Source organism: Pongo abelii, chromosome 9 (assembly GCF_028885655.2).
Source record: "Pongo abelii isolate AG06213 chromosome 9, NHGRI_mPonAbe1-v2.0_pri, whole genome shotgun sequence".
Classification (NCBI taxonomy): Eukaryota; Metazoa; Chordata; class Mammalia; order Primates; family Hominidae; genus Pongo; species Pongo abelii.
The window spans coordinates 128,697,698-128,715,398 of record NC_071994.2 but is presented as its reverse complement, the minus strand read 5'-3'; the positions used below and the strand labels follow the sequence as shown (position 1 = coordinate 128,715,398).

The 17,701-nt window shown below is 44.7% G+C and overlaps 2 protein-coding genes across 13 annotated transcripts in view; one reads left to right on the top strand and one right to left on the bottom strand.

Annotated features, from left to right (window-relative positions):
• Positions 1 to 17,701, top strand: part of FEZ1 (fasciculation and elongation protein zeta 1) — a 140,101-nt gene that overhangs the window by 83,739 nt on the left and 38,661 nt on the right. For 5 of the 12 annotated variants that reach the window (XM_054525358.2, XM_063728262.1, XM_054525356.2 and 2 more), the window contains one exon: positions 12,464 to 12,819. In XM_054525358.2, coding sequence (XP_054381333.1) covers positions 12,509 to 12,819 — 311 coding nt within the window. In that variant the 5' untranslated portion in view covers positions 12,464 to 12,508. Of the gene's footprint in view, positions 1 to 6,177; positions 6,364 to 12,463; positions 12,820 to 17,701 lie in introns of those variants that run through there. The other 7 variants (XM_009247221.4, XM_054525357.2, XM_063728263.1 and 4 more) reach the window with 3 other exon arrangements.
• LOC100432666 (putative uncharacterized protein MGC39545) lies at positions 3,440 to 7,140 on the bottom strand. The gene is given in 3 exon segments (XM_003777917.4): positions 3,440 to 5,748; positions 5,751 to 5,980; positions 6,854 to 7,140. Coding segments are annotated over 3 exon segments (588 nt in total). The 3' UTR covers positions 3,440 to 5,677.

Below are 17,701 nucleotides of genomic sequence, written 5' to 3'. Positions count from 1 at the left end.
CACCAGCCTCGACCTCCCAAAGTGCTGAGATTATAGGGGTGAGCTGCCACACCCAGCTAGATATTTATTTTTGATACAGGGTCTGGCTCTGTGTCTCAGGTTGGAGTGCAGTGGAGCCATCTCAGCTCATTGCAACCTCCGCCTCTGAGGGTTTAAGTGATCCTCCCACCTTAGCCTCCAAAGTAGTTGGGACTACAGGAGTGCACCACCATGCCTGGCTAATTTTTGCTTTTTAATTTTTAGTAGAGATGAGGTTTCACCATGGTACTCAGGCTGGTCTCAAACTCCTGGGCTTAAGTGATCCTCCCTCCTCGACCTCCCAACGTGCAGGGATTACAGGCATGAGCCACTGCACCCAGCTGAAACTTTGTAAAGCTCTAGAAACTTTTAGTATGTATAAAAATAAAACTGGACTGAGTCTGATTGAAGGGATAGGGAGGTGGGAATGGTTCTATCAGCTCTAAGGAGGATCCCTGAAACCCCTAATAACACACAGTCAGCACTTATTGAGCACATACTATACGCTAGGTCATGTGCCAGTGCATGAGTTATTTTCTTCATTGCTGCGTCCTTAATTTTGGCACAGTGCTTTGTACACAGGAGGTATTAAAGTATGTTGAATATTGAACTACATCCTTAACTCTTTCTAGGGTTCCGTACTAGTTTTTTAGGACTGCCTTAACAATGACACCAAATGATTAGATTGCAAGACCACCTGAATCTAGTATGGTCTCGTTTTAACTAATTACATCTGCAAAGGCCCTATTTCCAAATAAACTCATATACTGAAGTTTGGGGTGGACATGTGTTTTTGGGAAACATTATCTATCCCACCACAACCTACCCTGTGGCTCCCCCAAAGTTCATGTCTACTCCTCATGCAAAATCTATTAATCCCATCCCAACATTCTGTTTTTGTTTTTGTTTTTGTTTTTTAAGACAGGAGTCTCGCTCTGTTGTCCAGGCTGGAGTGCAGCGGCTCAATCTCAGCTCACTGCAACCTCTGCCTCCCAGGTTCAAGCAATTCTCCTGCCTCAGCCTCCCGAGTAGCTGGGATTACAGGCACACACCACCACACCAGGCTAGTTTTTTATATTTTTGGTAGGGACAGGGTTTCACCATGTTGGCCAGGCTGGTCTCGAACTCCTGACCTCAAGTGATCTGCCCATCTCAGCCTTCCACAGTGCTGGGATTAGAGGCGTGAGCCACAGTACCTGGTCATGTCCCAACATTCCTAAGGTTTAACCCATTCCAGCATTAGCTCTAAATCTACATCTCATCTATTACAAATATAAAATCTAAAAGTTCCAAATCTCATCATTTAAATTAGGTATGGGTGAAACTCTAGGTGTGATACATTCTGGGGCAAAATTCCTCTCCCATTGTGGACCTATGAAATTAGAAATCAAATGATATGTTTCCAAAATAGAGTGGGAGAGCAGACATTGGATGGACATTCCCCTTGCAGAAGGGAGAAAATGAGGGCTGGGCACAGTGGCTCTTGCCTATAATCTTAGTCCTTTGGGAGGCTGACGTGGCAGGATCCCTTGAGGCCAAGAGTTTGAGACCAGCCTGGGCAACATAGTGAGACCCCATTTCTACAAAAAAAATTTAAAAAAATTTTTGAAAGAGAGAGAAAATGGAAGGAAAATAGGGGGGTCATTAGTCCAAAGCAAGCTTGTAGAACAGCAGGAGAAGTTCCATTAGGTTTCAAGGCCTGAGAAAAATCCCTTATGGTTCGATGCTCCATCCTCTGGATCCAGGGCAGTGGGCCCCACCCTAAGAGTCATTCTTTCTTTTTCTTGAAGGATAACCCATGTTTGCTGCCAAGAACGTGCATCAGCCTATTTTCTGCCTGTGGAATTTCAGAGGTCTAAGACTTGTCCTTCATTTTATCTCTGTCCTTTTCATTCCAGGCTGACAGTGTTTCTGTTGGTATAAAATTCTCAGAAACCATGTTGGTCTCCTGTGTAACTTGCTGCTTAGGAGTGAAAGGGATCCACACCATCATTCCTCCTTGCATTTTACTATAAGCAGCAAGGAGAAACCTGGCCAAATCTCCTACACTTTGCCTGGAAATCTCAGCTAAATATACAAGTTCATTGCTTACAAGTTCTACTTGCCTTCCAAGAGCAGGACAGAATTCAACCAAGTTCTCTGCCACTCTATAACACAGTTTGTCTTTTGTTCAGTTTCTAACAAGTTCCTCATTTCCATCTTAGACCTTACCAGAATCCCCTTTAACATTCATATTCCTATTTTGTTATAATAATGTATGTATTCTCTATGACCATAGAAATTTTCTCTACAGTCTTCTCGTTTCTGAAGCCTCACTAGAATTGCCCTTAATATTCGTAATTCTACCAACAGTCTCTTTGGGGCAATATAGGCTTTTTCTGTCATGTGTCTCAAACTTCTTCCAGCCTCTTTGCATTACAATGTTCCAAAGGCACTTCCACATTTTTAAGTATTTGTTACAGCAGCACCCCACTTTCTACTACCAAAATTTGTATTAGTTTCCTAGGCCTGCCATAACAAATGATCTTTAAATAGAAATTCATGGTTTCATGTTTCTAGAGGCTGGAAGTCCAAAATCAAGCTGTCAGCAGGGCCATGCTACCTACTGAAGGTCCTAGGGAAGAATCTTTTCTTGCCTCATTCTAGCTTTGGGTGGTTCCTGGCAATCCTTGGTGTCATTTGGCTTGTACCTGAATTACTCCAATCTCTGCCTCCTTTCCTGCGCATGCTCTCCTCTTGTTTTTTGTTTTTGTTTTTTTGACATAGTCTTGCTCTGTCACCTGGGCTGGAGTATAGTGACAAGATCTCAGCTCACTGCAACCTACGCCTCCCGGGTTCAGGCGATTCTCCTTCCTTAGCCTCCCAAGTAGTTGGGATTATAGGTGTGTGACACCATACCCTGCAAATTTTTTTTTTTTAAATTTTTAGTAGAGATGGGGTTTCGCCATGTTGTCCAGGCTGGTCTTGAACTCCCCACCACAGTCGATCCACTCACCTCCCAAAGTGCTAGGATTACAGGCGTGAGCCACCACACCCAGCCTCCTCTCCTCTTCTTGTAAGGACACCAGTCATTGGATTTAGGGCCTACCCAAATCTAGTATGACCTCATCATAACTAATTACATCTGTAAGATTCACATTCTGAGGTTCTGAGTAGACACAAATTTTAGGAAAACACTATTCAATCTACTGCAGGTTCTAAGCAGCAGAGTTTGGAAATCAACATACTAAACATGGAACCTCTTGAAAGCATGCCTTCATTTTTAGCTCCCCAGCTTCTAGCCTAGCTCATGGAATGCAACCAATGCTTGCTGGAATTTGTACACCGATGTTGATAGCAGCATTATTTGTTTATTCTTTCTTTCTCACTCTAATCCCATGACAGATTAGTAGCATTATTCACAATAGCCAAAAGGTGGAAACAACCCAAATGTCCATGGGCAGATGAATAGATAAACAAAATGTAGTATATACATACCATGGAATATTATTTACCTTAAAAAGAAAAGAAATTCTGACATTGTTGCAACATAGATGAACCTTGAAAACATTGTGCTAAGTGAAATAAGTCAGATACAAAAAACAAATATTGTATAATTACACTTATATGAGGTACTTAGAATAGTCAAATTCTTAGAGACAAAATTAGAATAGTGGTTACCAGGGGCTGGGGAAGGGAGTACTGGGGAGTTAGTGTTTAATGGATACAGAGTTTCTGTTTGGGTAACAAAATTTCTGTAGATGAATAGTGGTGGTGGTTACACAACAATGTGAATGTGTTTAACACCAGTGAATTGTACACTTAAAAATGGTTAAAATAGTAATTTTTATGTTACATATATCTTACTACAATAAAATAAGTGTTTGCTGGCAGAATAACTGGGCTCATGTTCAAGGATTTCTCATCCTAGGTACCTAGGTACCTAGCCTAGGCTACCTGTCCTCAGCTTTCAGTTTCTTCATAGCCTCACAAAAATAACAAGAGAATCCACTAATTGGTTACTTATTATATGCCAGGCACTGTGCTAAGCATTTTGCATGCATTATATTACTTAATATGCATAACAACAACCTTGTAGTAGATATTGGCATCCAACAGCAGATATTGGCATCTCCATTTTACAGATGAGAAAACTGAGGTACAGAGAGGATAACTCACAAGGTCACCAGCTCAAGACCAAGTTCTTTATCACTTTCAGTACTTCGCAAGCTTCTCTCAAATCTGTTTGTCCCATGCTCTGAAGATCTAGACAAAAGATGGCTTCAAATTAGCTAAGACATACATATATACATATATACACACACACACACACACACATATATATGGGACATACATATGAGACATATATGGGACATATATATGTGTGTGTATATATATATGCGCACATACATACATATAGTGCCTTCTAATAAATCTGGAAGTACTTTACTTATATTCACTCCTTGAATGCCACAACAGGCCACAACAGAGTGGGGCACTATTATTTTCTTTCCTTTTTTTTTTTGAGACGGAGTCTTGCTCTGTCACCCAGGCTGGAGTGCAGTGGCGCAATCTTGGCTCACTGCAAGCTCCACCTCCTGCGTGCACGCCATTCTCAGCCTCCCGAGTAGTTGGGACTACAGGCGCCCGCCACCATGCCCGGCTAATTTTTTGTATTTTTGGTGGAGACGGGGTTTCACTGTGTTAGCCAGGATGGTCTTGATCTCCTGACCTCGTGATCAGCCCGCCTCGGCCTCCCAAAGTGCTGGGATTACAGGCGTGAGGCACCGCCCCCGGCAGGCACTATTATTTTCTTCATTTTACACATGAGGAAATGAGTCACAAGGAAGTTAACTAACCCCAGGTCACAAAACTGGGCATGATCCCAAGAAAGGGGATCTAGGGATCTTTTAACCAGCTACTCTTTGTGATTTATTTATTTATTTATTTATTTATTTTTGAGACAAGGTCTTGCTGTCACCCAGGCTGGAGTGGAGCTTCAACCTCTTGGGCTCAAGCGATCCTCCCACCTCATCCTCCAGTGTAGCTGGGGCTACCAGGATGGGCCACCATGCCTGGCTAATTTTTGTTTAATAGAGATGGGGTCTCACTATGTTGCCTAGGCTGGTCTTGAACTCCTGGCCTCAAGTGATCCTCCTGCCTCAGCTTTCCAACATGTTGGGATTATAGGTGTGAGCCACCATGCCTGGCCTTATGATTTCTTACAGGAAGACATCCTCTGTCTCTTGCTCCCACAAAGGCAAATAGGCCAATGCTTCTTCTCATCTCATTGGGACATTATTCCTGTTTCCATCCTTCTCATGATTGAAATGTCTGTGGAATGAATGCATAAACGAGCAAAAGAGAAGCTCCCTGCCCCTTCCAGGTTGAAGTCCTCAGTTCAGCCCAGAGGTACTTTGCCATCAGACAAAAGTACTTGGGGTTCTCCAAGCCAACATGCTTTTTCCAGTGCCTTCCTTCGATAATTACAGTTCTTGTGCTCTTAGTTGTGTGTATTCATGAATTATTAGACTTTTTATTGACAACTTCTATAAGCACAGGCCTATGCACAGTAGACAAGATAAATTAATAATTTTTCACAAGACCCCAGGGACCCTTCTCATTTCAGCCTCTTGAATTTTCCTGTATTATCTCAAGTCCTCCTGGGCCTGAAACCTTCTCACTCAGATTTTTCAGCTGGATCCGGCTTCCACCCAGCATCTTTGGGCGAGAAAAGCTCTCCTGCCGGCCCCTCATTTTTGGCTTGAGGTCCGAACCCAGTTGGGGCTGGGAGACGTCGCTGGGCCTGCCCGCCTCAGCCTCCAGTAGAGGAGAATGGGAAACTCGGAAAGTCCAAGAGGGCCTTTGAGTGTGTCTGCCGGCATCCGCCAGCAGCCATCGCCTGCATTTTATCCAGAAGCTAGTGTCAGGCCCTGCGAGGTATCCATATTGGTAGTTATTGCACGCTTTCATCTTGGAGCTTCTGAATATTCATGAGGGAAGCAGAAAGGCCAATGTTAAAGAGGAGAGAAACAGAAATGCATACATATTAATAAAGGCAGGCCCACGTGCTCGGAGGAAGGCTATGAATGTTAACGAGGGGATGACGTCCAGCTCCCGCGCGTGCCAGTTGGGTGGGTGCCCGAGCGCGGGCGCGCCCCCGGAGCCCGGGCACGAGCTCGGGGAGGGGGTGGGGTGGAGGCGGGAGCGGAGCCGGGCGCCGCCGGAGCTGCGGGGGGAGCGCTCGCTGGCTGGCTGGCTGGCTCTCCGCTGCGCTGCGCTGCGCTCCGGCCGCTCCCGCGGCCCGTGGATGGGGGTGTCCGGCTGAGCCCCGGGATCCTCCTCCCTCCGCCAGGACCCGCACAGGTGCCGTCGCGGGGGTCGACTTTAGTTAGGACCCGACTCACTGCTGGGGGTGGGGTCTGGTGGGGGTGGTAAGGAGGCCCCGGGATTCTCTGACAGGACGGTCTGGGGTCGCCGCAGCTCCCCTCACCTGGTCCCATCCTGGGATTGGAAAGGAACAACGGGAGGCCGTCGCCTTCCTGCCCAGCCCTTCAGGGAGCGCAGCTGGGACGCCGCGCTAGGCCCTGGAGATGTGGGATGATGGGCACTTCCAGTATCATCTCAGCATCGGCCCTCCAGCCAGGCCTGGTGTGTGTGTGTGTGTGTGTGTACGCGTGTGTGTGCCCGCGTGTGTGCGCGCGTGTGAAGGCAGGCGGCGAGGTGTGGGGGCTGGGGGAGGAAGGGAACGCCGCCCGATCGCGCTGGGGCAGTGGGTCGGTACCTCGTCCCGGGACCGTTATCTGGTCCAGTCACCGTAAACGCCCCAAGATAATCTTGGTCCCTAAAAACTTACCCCCGACCCCGCTCGTGCCCCTCCCCAGAGTGCGGAGCCTTCCCCAGACCGCGCATTCCTGCAGTGTCAGAACCGCTGGCAGCGGCCGCAGACGCCGGGAGAGCGATTGTTTTACTACAGACGGGCGGGAGAAGGGACCGGGGCGGCCGCGCGGTGGCGGGGCGCGCTGCCGTCGGGTGGGCCCCGGGCTCTGGAGCGCGGGGAGCAGTGTTTGACGGCGTCGAGGGGGTATCACAGCCCGCTCTTCTTCCCTTTTGCCTATCCCTTCCCTCCCCGCCGCTAGGCATCCCCGACTCCCATCCCTCTCCCGTGTCCGGGCTTCTTTGGCCAGAAGGGCAGTGGAGTGTGTATGCGGCCTGCACGGGATGAGTCCGGCTTCCTTAGAGTGCCAGCCATTGTGCTGCCTGGAGGAGCCTTTCTTTACCCCACCGGACTGGGGGGAGGAGGGGGATCTGAGATGGAGGTGAATGGAGCAGCGGGAGGAGGGGGAGGGGAGCAAGCAGAACCGCGAAGGGGTTACTGATCCATATGCAACGAAATACTTTTTCTGTCAAAATGTGCACAAACATGCACACTGGGTGGGTTCTGCGGAGGAGCAGTGGGAAATCTGAAGGTGGATCAGTGCAGGGTAGGTTTTAGGGACGGATATGGGGGACGAGGCACGGAATCAATTGATCTATGGAGCAAGTGATGGGAAGAAGGAGATGGAATGGGGCTTGTGTGGAGATGCCGAGGCCCAGCGGGGTTAGCGTGGTGAAATCTCCACCGATCCGCTCCACTCGGGTCAGCTCAGCAAAGCAGGGACTGAGCATTTGTACCGCAGCCCCGAGAGGCAGCGAGTGCATCATTGTGCTGCAGGGAAACGTTTATGCGTTTCCTATTGGGTCTCTGTTAAGCCCCGTGTCTTTTCTTTCCCAAATTACACCATCTATTGGGAGTGAAAATAAATGGAATGGATTGTAGGACAATCAAACTATAGTCCTGCGCTCTGTTCTGTGGTAAAGAGAAAAAGAAAAGGCGATCCTCCTATGGTTCCTTCTTTCTGCCATTTTCATGTATGTATGTATTTATTTTTGATCTTGGAAGTCTAAAGGGAATAAGCTATCATTTGTATTAATCCTACTTTAAGGAAAAGAAGGCTCCCAGATGAGCTATGAATGAGGATGGTGCAAGCTTGCCAGGATGGAAGATAAGGTTGTTTCAGACATTTTAGTTGAAGGATGAAAGCACTCCGTGAAGAGAGGAGGGCGAAAGAAAGTGGGCTAAAGGAAGGAAGACAGGATCACCATCTAAGGAAGTGCTGCCAGCCCCAATCCACAGAGCCCTCCTGGAGGCTATAGTGGGGCCAGTCAGAACGCCTGACTCTCATCTGTGCCACAGCCTGAGGTCTTTCCACAACTGCTGGATTCAGTTTGGGTGTTGAGTGACTAGTTTCCCAGCACTGGCTTTCACTTTAACTTCATCTCCAGATGGTCATTCATGCAGCACTTTGGCTCTTGGATAATGAGTTGACAAAAAACAATCAGTCTATATTATGGACTGTTTCAAATGAGCATGTGTCTGAACCCTAGAGCTGTGATATTCATTTCATCTTTTATAATTTTCTAGATGAATCCATTTTCTCTACACTCTGCCTGGGCTGAGGATAGGTGCTTTCAGCACACTCTTCCTGTTGCCAACACTCAAAACTCAGTCTTAGTCCTAGATTCTAGTTGGATTGGCCTCTTGTTGCTGGTTAATCATATAGACTGTGTCATTTCAAATCAGAAACCCCACTGGTGTCACCATCTGGTTCTCCCCTGTCATTCCCAGAGAAAAGTACAAATTTAAAGGCAGTGTAAATACCTGCAACACTATCTGATTGGCTTTCATATCTCTGTAAAATGGAACCCACGATCCAGGAACCTTTGAACAAATGAATTGAAAAAAGCCTTAGTAAAAAAGATGCTAAAATTCTTTCAGCAATAGTTCTCTTGTTTGATAAGCATATTGAAGCATTGCACAGAGAATATCATGGCAGGGATAATTTTTCTTTTACTTGAAGCACTCCCACATCACATATCTTTCTTTCTTTCTTTTTTTTTTTTTGAGATGGAGTTTCACTCTTGTTGCCCAGGTTGGAGTGCAATGGCATAATCTCGGCTCACTGCAACCTCCGCCTCTTGGGCTCAGGCGATTCTCCTGCCTCAGCCTCCCAAGTAGCTGGGATTACAGGCACCTGCCACCATGCCCACATAATTTTTTTTGTATTTTTAGTAGAGACAGGGTTTTGCCATGTTGGCCAGGCTGGTCTTGAACTCCTGACCTCAGGTGATCCATGCACCTCAGCCTCCCAAAGTGCTGGGATTACAGGCATGAGCCACTGTGCCCAGCCCCCACATCACATTTCTATGTAAGTAAGCTATCCTGGTTTTCCTAGAATTATTTTTAACTTTTTTTTTTTTTTTTTTTTTTTTTTTTAAAGATAGGGTCTCACTTTGTCACCCAGGCTGGCATACAGTGGTGTGATCATAGCTCACTATAGCCTCAAACTCATGGGCTCAACCAATCCTCCTGCCTCAGCCTCTCCAGTTGCTGGGATTACAGGTGTGAGCCACCATGCCCAGCTTTGATTTTTCTAGAATTATTGATATTTATTGGATGCTTTCTATATTCTGCACATTGTACTTAACACTTCAAAGATGATCTCATTTAGTCCAAAAAGTAATCTTCAAGGGAAGCACTGTTTTAAACTCCATTTTATAGATGATGAAATTGAGGCACAGTGAGGCTGATAACTTGCCCAAAGTCTCCCAACTAGGAGTGACAGGACCAGGACAGGAACCCAAAGCCTATGCTGTTAGCCATCACAGAGTACTGCCTTAATCAACACAAATCCCTGGGCTGTGAAACCTGTTTTACTCTCTACTGCATTCTGCCATCTTTTCTAATCTCACTTTTTTGTTGCTCAGGGATTCTTAATCTTTTTTGCACTATGACCTCCTTTGGTGGTATGGAGAAGCCTGTGGGCTCCTTCTCCAAATAATGTTTTTAAATGCATAAAATAAAATACTTAGTCTTGTAAAGGAAACCAATTTCATTGAAATATAGTTACCTTCAAAGAGCCCGCAGGGGTCTATGTACTGAAGATGAAGAACCCCTGACTGGCAATTACTTGTGTTTGCTTTAGAGCTGTGTTGTCCCTTGCAGTAGCCACAGGCCACATTTGACGGTTGAGCACTTGAAATGTGGCTAGTCCAAAGTGAGATGTACTGTAAATGGAAAATATACACTGGATTTCAAAGGACTTAGTATAAAAAAAGAATAAAAACTGCCCCATTAGTTTTTTTGTGGATTACATTTTGAAATGGTAACACTTTGGATATATTGGATTAAATAAACATATTACTTCAATCAAAATGATTAATTAAATTATTGATTTATTAAAAATAACTCCTAAAGATGTTAACTCTGTACCAACACCTTCCTTATAACAAATGAGGAAATCAGGACCAATGATGCTTGTCACTCAGCCAGCCATTGGCAGATCTGTTGGCTCTTGAGCCTGTCTTCTTTCCAAGATATGGTACTACTTGTATATATTTTTGTATTCAAAGGTCCTATCATGTTGCTTTTGCAAACTGTAAATGCTCCAGATATGTTTTAAAGCAATGGTAATCAACTTAATCCCAGCAAAATCCTGGTACAAACTGGCAGTGTCCTTGCCTGGCATGTCCTTTGCCTTGCTTATTTAGAGTTTTAGTTTTGTAGGTAGAGATGGAGAATGGGCACTCCTAGGGCAAAATCCATGAATTTTGCTGTCTGGTTCTCCTCAGGAAGTGCCTCCAATTTGAGCACCTAACTATACCAATAACCCTATAGACCGAAGAGAAAAGCTTGGTTGCCTTTCTGTTGAGCATGTAGAGAAGGGTATGATAGTCAGCAATGCTTGTGCTGCCTGAAACTGAAAATGGAAAACTGTATGTGGGAGATAGATCATTTTTTCAACGAGCACATATTGATTGACTGCCTGGCCACAAGGTAGGCAGTGTATATTTGGAGCCAGGGAAGATATCCAGAGGATTTCTGTGTCCTCGAGGAATTTAAGTTAAAATTGAATGGGGCCCAGATGTACACACAGATGGATAAATCACAGTTGGAAGCAGTGTATGAAGATGGCCCGATGAGCGGTAGAGGTCCCACAGCTGGTGGGAACTGAAGGGAGGTCTGTGTGTGCAGCGTTCCAGGGTGCAGTGCCCAAGATGGTTATGGAGTATGGCTTTGGAACACATGGGTAGTTGGGTCTGTTTCTTACAGGATACAGGATAATAGATCATTTAGTCTATTCCTCTGCTCCTAGGCATATGCTGTATGTGTGGGAAAACCTTGGGTGCTTGTCTGGGCACGGTGGCTCATTCCTGTAATCCCAGCACTTTGGGAGGCTGAGGCAGGTAGATCACCTGAGGTCAGGAGTTCGAGACCAGCCTGGCCAACATGGTGAAACCCCATCTCTACTAATAATACAAAAATTAGCTGGGTGTGGTGGCACACACAGCTACTTGGGAGGCCAAGGCACGAGGATTGGTTGAACCCAGAGGTGTAGGCTGCAGTGAGCTGAGATCACACCACTGCACTCCAGCCTGGGCCACAGACTGAAGCTATGTCTCAAAAGCAAAACAAAACAAAAACAACTCAGGCATTTATTGGAAAGTCTCTATTGATGTTTTATTAGTTTTTAAAAAAATAATAAAAAACAGAGATGGGAGAGATGTTGCCCAGGGTGGTCTTGAACTCCTGAGCGAGCTCAAATGATCCTCCCACCTCAACCTCCCAAAGTGCTGGGATTACAGGCATGAGCCACCACATCCAACCAATGTTTTATTAGTTTCCACTATTTATTGATAAGGGTAGTAATATCTAGGTATACAAACCCTTATCCAAAACCCCTGGGGCCAGGCATTTGGAATTCAGATTATTTCAGATTTTGGAAGGTAGTAATAGAGTGTACATTCTGCATTTCATCCAGTGGGATCTGAGATAGCAATCTTTGTAATTAAAAAGTTAATATTTCTGCAGCAAAACACACAAAATGGGATAAATGAAAGCCATGAGCAGCTTTATATTCATGTTGGTCATATTTAGTTGCCAGATGAGTTTAGATCATGTCACATTTTGCTGCCAAACAAGTCACGGAGAATTTTCAGCTTTCAGATCACATAGTTAAGGAAGTGGATCTGTGGTAATAGTAATAGTAATAGTAATAAAAATAATAATACTAAAACACCAACAGAAAGTATTCAACAATATTGGCACTTATTATCTTCCAGGCACTGTTTTAAGCACTCACCTGTGTTTACTCCTTTAGTCTTCTAACAGCCCTTTGAGGTGGGTGCAGTATTATATCTGTCTTGAGAAGAATAAGAAGCACAGAGCAGTTATTCACTTGCCCAAGGCCACAGCTGGTAGGACAGAACAGAATGCAAACCTAGACGATCTTGTCCAGGAGCTTCGTACTTAACCAGTGCCTTGTTTTTTGGAGTAGGGAATTGGAAGCAGGTGTGTCTCTAAAGTTAACTCTATTATTTAGATTAGCCTGGTCTAAACTCACATTACGCTGTTCATTTCTTTTAGATAAACTCATCCTGAAAGTCGCTGTTGTTCTCCTGCTGAGCAAGAATGGAGGCCCCACTGGTGAGCCTGGATGAAGAGTTTGAGGACCTTCGACCCTCCTGCTCCGAGGACCCGGAGGAGAAGCCCCAGTGTTTCTATGGTTCATCTCCCCACCATCTCGAGGACCCCTCCCTCTCCGAGCTTGAGAATTTTTCTTCCGAAATAATCAGCTTCAAGTCCATGGAGGACCTCGTGAATGAATTTGACGAGAAGCTCAATGTCTGCTTTCGGAACTACAACGCCAAGACCGAGAACCTAGCTCCCGTGAAGAACCAGTTACAGATCCAAGAGGAGGAGGAGACCCTTCAGGACGAGGAGTAAGAAGTCTTAATTGCCCTCTCCTGCTTCAGTCGAGAGCCCTGTAGTCCTTGTCTCCTTGACATAGTGCTAGTTTCTGTCTATAGGTTTATGGCCTATTACTTTCATTTTCGTGTTGCCAGCGGAGCGGTGCCCTGGTACTTGCTGTCATAGCTCTATATATGTCCCTTTACAGTTCCCTGTGGAGAACTTTCTTAAATTGAAACCTTAGGGGAATGAAGGTTTTCCTAGATACAAAATGGAATTTCAGGAGCACAGTAAATTTCAGGGTCTGTCTATCTTAAGCTTTCTTTATATCAGTGGAAATCCAGCGAGATATTAGAAATAAAGGCCAGAAAAAATTAATTAACCATGATGGATGAATCTATGTTATTGGACTAATTTGCTTCAAGAAACACCAGAATTTTGAAAATCCCGAATTTTTGACAGCCCCTCAGGCCTGGAGAGTTATCTACAGATGTTAGGATATGTCCACATAAGAAAGCATCTAAACTGAACTGAGAGCACAGGGGGCTACCCTGGACAAAGTAAAGGTGGAAACTAGGTGATGTGGCCTTTGAGTATGCAGATTCCTTGTATCACTTGTTAGCTACTTTCTAGGGTCTTAATAGTAGTCAAGAAAAGGGATCTGAGAAAAGTACTCTTATAGGAGGGACTAGAAAGAGAAGGGGGTGATATGTTACACAAATTAAAGAAGGATGTTTTAGGCATTTAGTAAAAATTCAGTGGTTTCCCTGCTATCCTCGGGGGATGTGTTTTTTGTTTGTTTGTTTGTTTGTTTTTTTGAGATGGAGTTTCATTCTATCGCCCAGGCTGGAGTGCAATGGCACGATTTCAGCTCACTGCAACCTCCACCTCCCAGGTTCAAGCGATTCTCCTGCCTCAGCCTCCTGAGTAGCTGGGACTACAGGTGTGCACCACCACGCCTGACTAATTTTTGTATTTTGAGTAGAGATGGGGTTTCACCATGTTGGCCAGGCTGGTCTCGAACTCCTGACTTCGTGATCTGCCCGCCTTGGCCTCCCAAAGTGTTGGGATTACAGGCGTGAGTCACCACGCCTGGCCCATGGTGGGGGATGTGTTTTAAGACCCCCAGTTAATGCCTGAAACCACTGCTAGTACCAAACCCTAATGTTTTTTCCTGTATGTACATACATATGATAAAGTTCAGTTTATAAGTTAGGCACAGTAAGAGACTAACAACAGCTCACAGCAAAATAGAGCAATTATAACAATATATTATAATAAAAATTATGTGAATGTGGTCTCTCTTTCTCTCTCTCTTTCAAAATATTTCATTGTACTGTACAGCAGATAACCGAGCCCTGCGAAAGCAAAACCACAGATAAGGGGGGACTACTGTCTACATGAGTTCCCTGCAGAGATACAGTATGCATCCATTGTTCCTTAGCTATCACACAAGAAATGTCAAAGGTCAGGGAAGTCTGAAGCACCTGTGCTTTTGTTTCTCTTTTTGTGGATTTGAGTGGGAAGAATGGCCCACAAATAATGGGGTAAGAGGCATGTACTAGAGGATTGGAACCTGACTGTATTTGGGAGAGCGTTGCTTATTTGATGACTACTATAAGACTCTACCTTTACACATAGAGGGGCCAAATATCTGTCTTATTCACTCTTACAGCCCCACTGTCTAATACAGTGCAATGAGCAAATAATATTTTTGAATGAAATATGGAATATTGAATAAACTAGATGAGTGATAATAGCTAGTAGCCGTGTATGTACATGTAATATATTTCTAAGCCCACACCATTTCCTTCTTTTCTTTTTAATTAATGCTGGCTGGAAGGTATGATCACAGAGAACATTTCATTCTGCTGACTAGTACTATAGCTGTGGGATATGTGTTTAAATTTTAAGTTTCAAACAGATTCTTTTTAGATTCTGAGCCTGTTATCTGCTCAACATCTATAAGTCAAAAAAGAATGGCTCTGGGGGTTTATTATGCAGAATATTTTTCGTTCAAGTGCACCAGCCAATGAACTAGAAACACAAAGACTATGAATTCTAATTTTGGTACTCTCTCTAACTCGCTGTGTGACCTTGGGCAAGTCACTTAACCCTGGTTGACTGTGTAGGTCCTCATCTATGAAACCTCCAGAGCTCAATCTTGATGAAGTGAGGCTAAGGACTTGTAAAGAACCTAATTTCTTACCTCACCCAGAATGTGCTTTGAAAATGACATTTCAAGATGCGTCCCATTCCTTTTGCTTCCAACAAATCATTTCCCCCCATCAAAACCCTTCCTCTGCCTCATTAAGGATGAAGGCCCAGTGAGCAGATTCTTACTGTCTTCTAGCACATCAGAAGAGGCCACTCAATGTTAATTACCATCACATGGGATTATTGGCCTACTCAGCCTGATTTTTCTGACATGACTGCCTCATTGACTGCCTCAGTTAAGAGACCAAAAATTGAATAATTCCTTCGAGATAAAGTATAATTTGGGGACAGTGTAGAGGGAGGAAGCTGGGAAGAGAAAAATTAACACAACACTTTCTAGGCATTCAGTTCTAACCCCTCTTTATAATTTGTTAAACTGCCTCCTTAAAGACAGCACAAATCATAGAGCAAATGTAGTGATTCCCTTAGAAGCTTTCTTTAGTCTACATTTGGAACTATTTAGCCAAGAGGGGAGTTGGCTAAGATTTGTCAACTTATCTCTGATCTGTCAGGGCATGGAAGTTCTAGGCATTAAAGGAGAGTCGGATTTGAATACACATTTTTTGGTTTTGAATTCAAGAAATATCCCAGAATCTCTTCTTTGTGTATATGTGACCACCCTCTTCCTTTGCCATAAGAGATTGGGCCTGGAGGTCAGAGCCTCTTAGGGGTCACTACAAAATGGAAATGGACGGCCCTCAGCTTACCTCCTACATCACTAGGGATCCCTATCAGCCCTCTTACGAGTACCCTGAAGACAGAGGGGCTAACCATGCAATGGCTGTTTCTTCAGATAGAATTGTTATAGGTGATGTTAAAAATAAAGTGCACACAATAAACTGCCTGTCATCAGATATACTACATGTTGAAGACAAGTAAATACCAAATAGTCAGCTAGGGAAAACTACACATAATTGTGATTTTTAGAAAATTTAATTCTCTTTTTAGAGGTTATAGAAAGCAGATAGAGTATTGATTCTATTTAAACATTTGAGGACATACAGAAAGTTGAGCAAACGTATTAATGTGCTGCCAATAATTTCTACTTTCTTTCTTTCTTTTTTTTTTTTTTTTGAGACAGAGTCTCACTCTGTCGCCCAGCTGGAGTGCAGTGGCATGATCTCGTCTCAGCTGCAACCTCTGCTTCCTTGTTTCAAGCAATTCTTCTGCCTCAGCCTCCCGAGTAGCTGGGATTACAGGCGAACGCTGCCACGCCAGACTAATTTTTTTTTTGTTTTTTTGTATTTTAGTAGACATGGGGTTTCACCACACTGTCCAAGCTGGTCTCGAACTCCTGAGCTCAGGCAGTCCACCTGCCTCAGCCTCCCAAAGTGCTAGGATTACAGGCGTGAGCCACCACGCCCAGCCACTAATTTCTACTTTCTAAACATAAAGTGCAAAAGTGTACTCAAATTAATACACATTTGGGTGTGGATATTGGCATGACTGCACACCAGCAAAACACTAGACAAGGGAAGTAGCCAGGCTTGAGGGAAATGTCAGCAAGTTAGAATTCTAATAAGCCCTTTAAGCTGCCTGCCATATTGTCAGAAATAGGTATATAAGGGTTTGCGTGTGCATGAGGACTGAGAGAACCCTGATGGCTATGTTGCCAGTTCCAGGCCCTGGAGTTCTTTGTACACGTGTCCTGACACCCCCCAGTCTCCACCCTCCTCCACTGGGTTTGCTCATACTCTGCCAGCAGCCTTTCCCAAAGCCCCTGCTCTCTGTGGCGAAAGATACTTAAGTCAATTCTACAGGCACCTAAGCCCAAGCTATAAAATATGCACCTGAAAAAGCTTTTTCTGTTATACAGGGATGGAGAGAGCAAATTGAATCTCAGGTGTCATGGCAGCATAATGATAGGAACTGAGGCAATCTGTTTAATCTTAGTTCTCTGATGAATGATAGAGGAGATAGCTTTCAAAGTCTTCTTTCCCCAAGGTAAGAGTAAATAGCAGGATGCTTCTCAGGGAAGTAAAACTTTACAGTCCACTGTAAGTGACTGTACTCACAAAAGGGGCGCTCACAAAAGGGGCGATGCACACTCCCAAGAACCCTGCTTATGATGAGATATATGATGGGATAGACAGCCCTTCCCTTTCTCTTCCTCACAGAAAGCTGTTTCCCCCTGCCCTGGCTGCATCGGCTCCTCTGTTGCTGAGGCTGCTGGCTGCCAGCATCTGCCTGTGCCTTCCTTGTGCCCTTCCCTGGGCTGGAGATCTACATAGAAAGTGGCCATGCACCCCTGCTACCTTTGCCATTCCTCCTCCTGTAGATCCATGAAAACACAATGTTCAGGATCATTGTACGTATGGGTTTCTCACGCAGAGCCAGTTTCTTTTTTTTTTTTTTTGAGATGGAGTTTCACTCTTGTTGCCCAGGATGGAGTGCAATGGCGCCATCTCGGCTCACTGCAACCTCCGCCTCCCAGGTTCAAGCGATTCTCCTGCCTCAGCCTCCCAAGTAGCTGAGATTACAGGTGTGCGCCACCATGCCCAGCTAATTTTCACACAGAGCCAGTTTCTAAACTGCTCTCCTAGGTTATGATTAGGAACTTGGTATATTATTCTGATGCCCATACTGATGCCAATTACAGAATTCATAAAGACTTGGAATTGTTAAGTGGTTAGGAATATGGGCTCTGTAGCCATGCTGCCCAAGTTCAAATCCCACTTTTACCATTACTGGTAATAT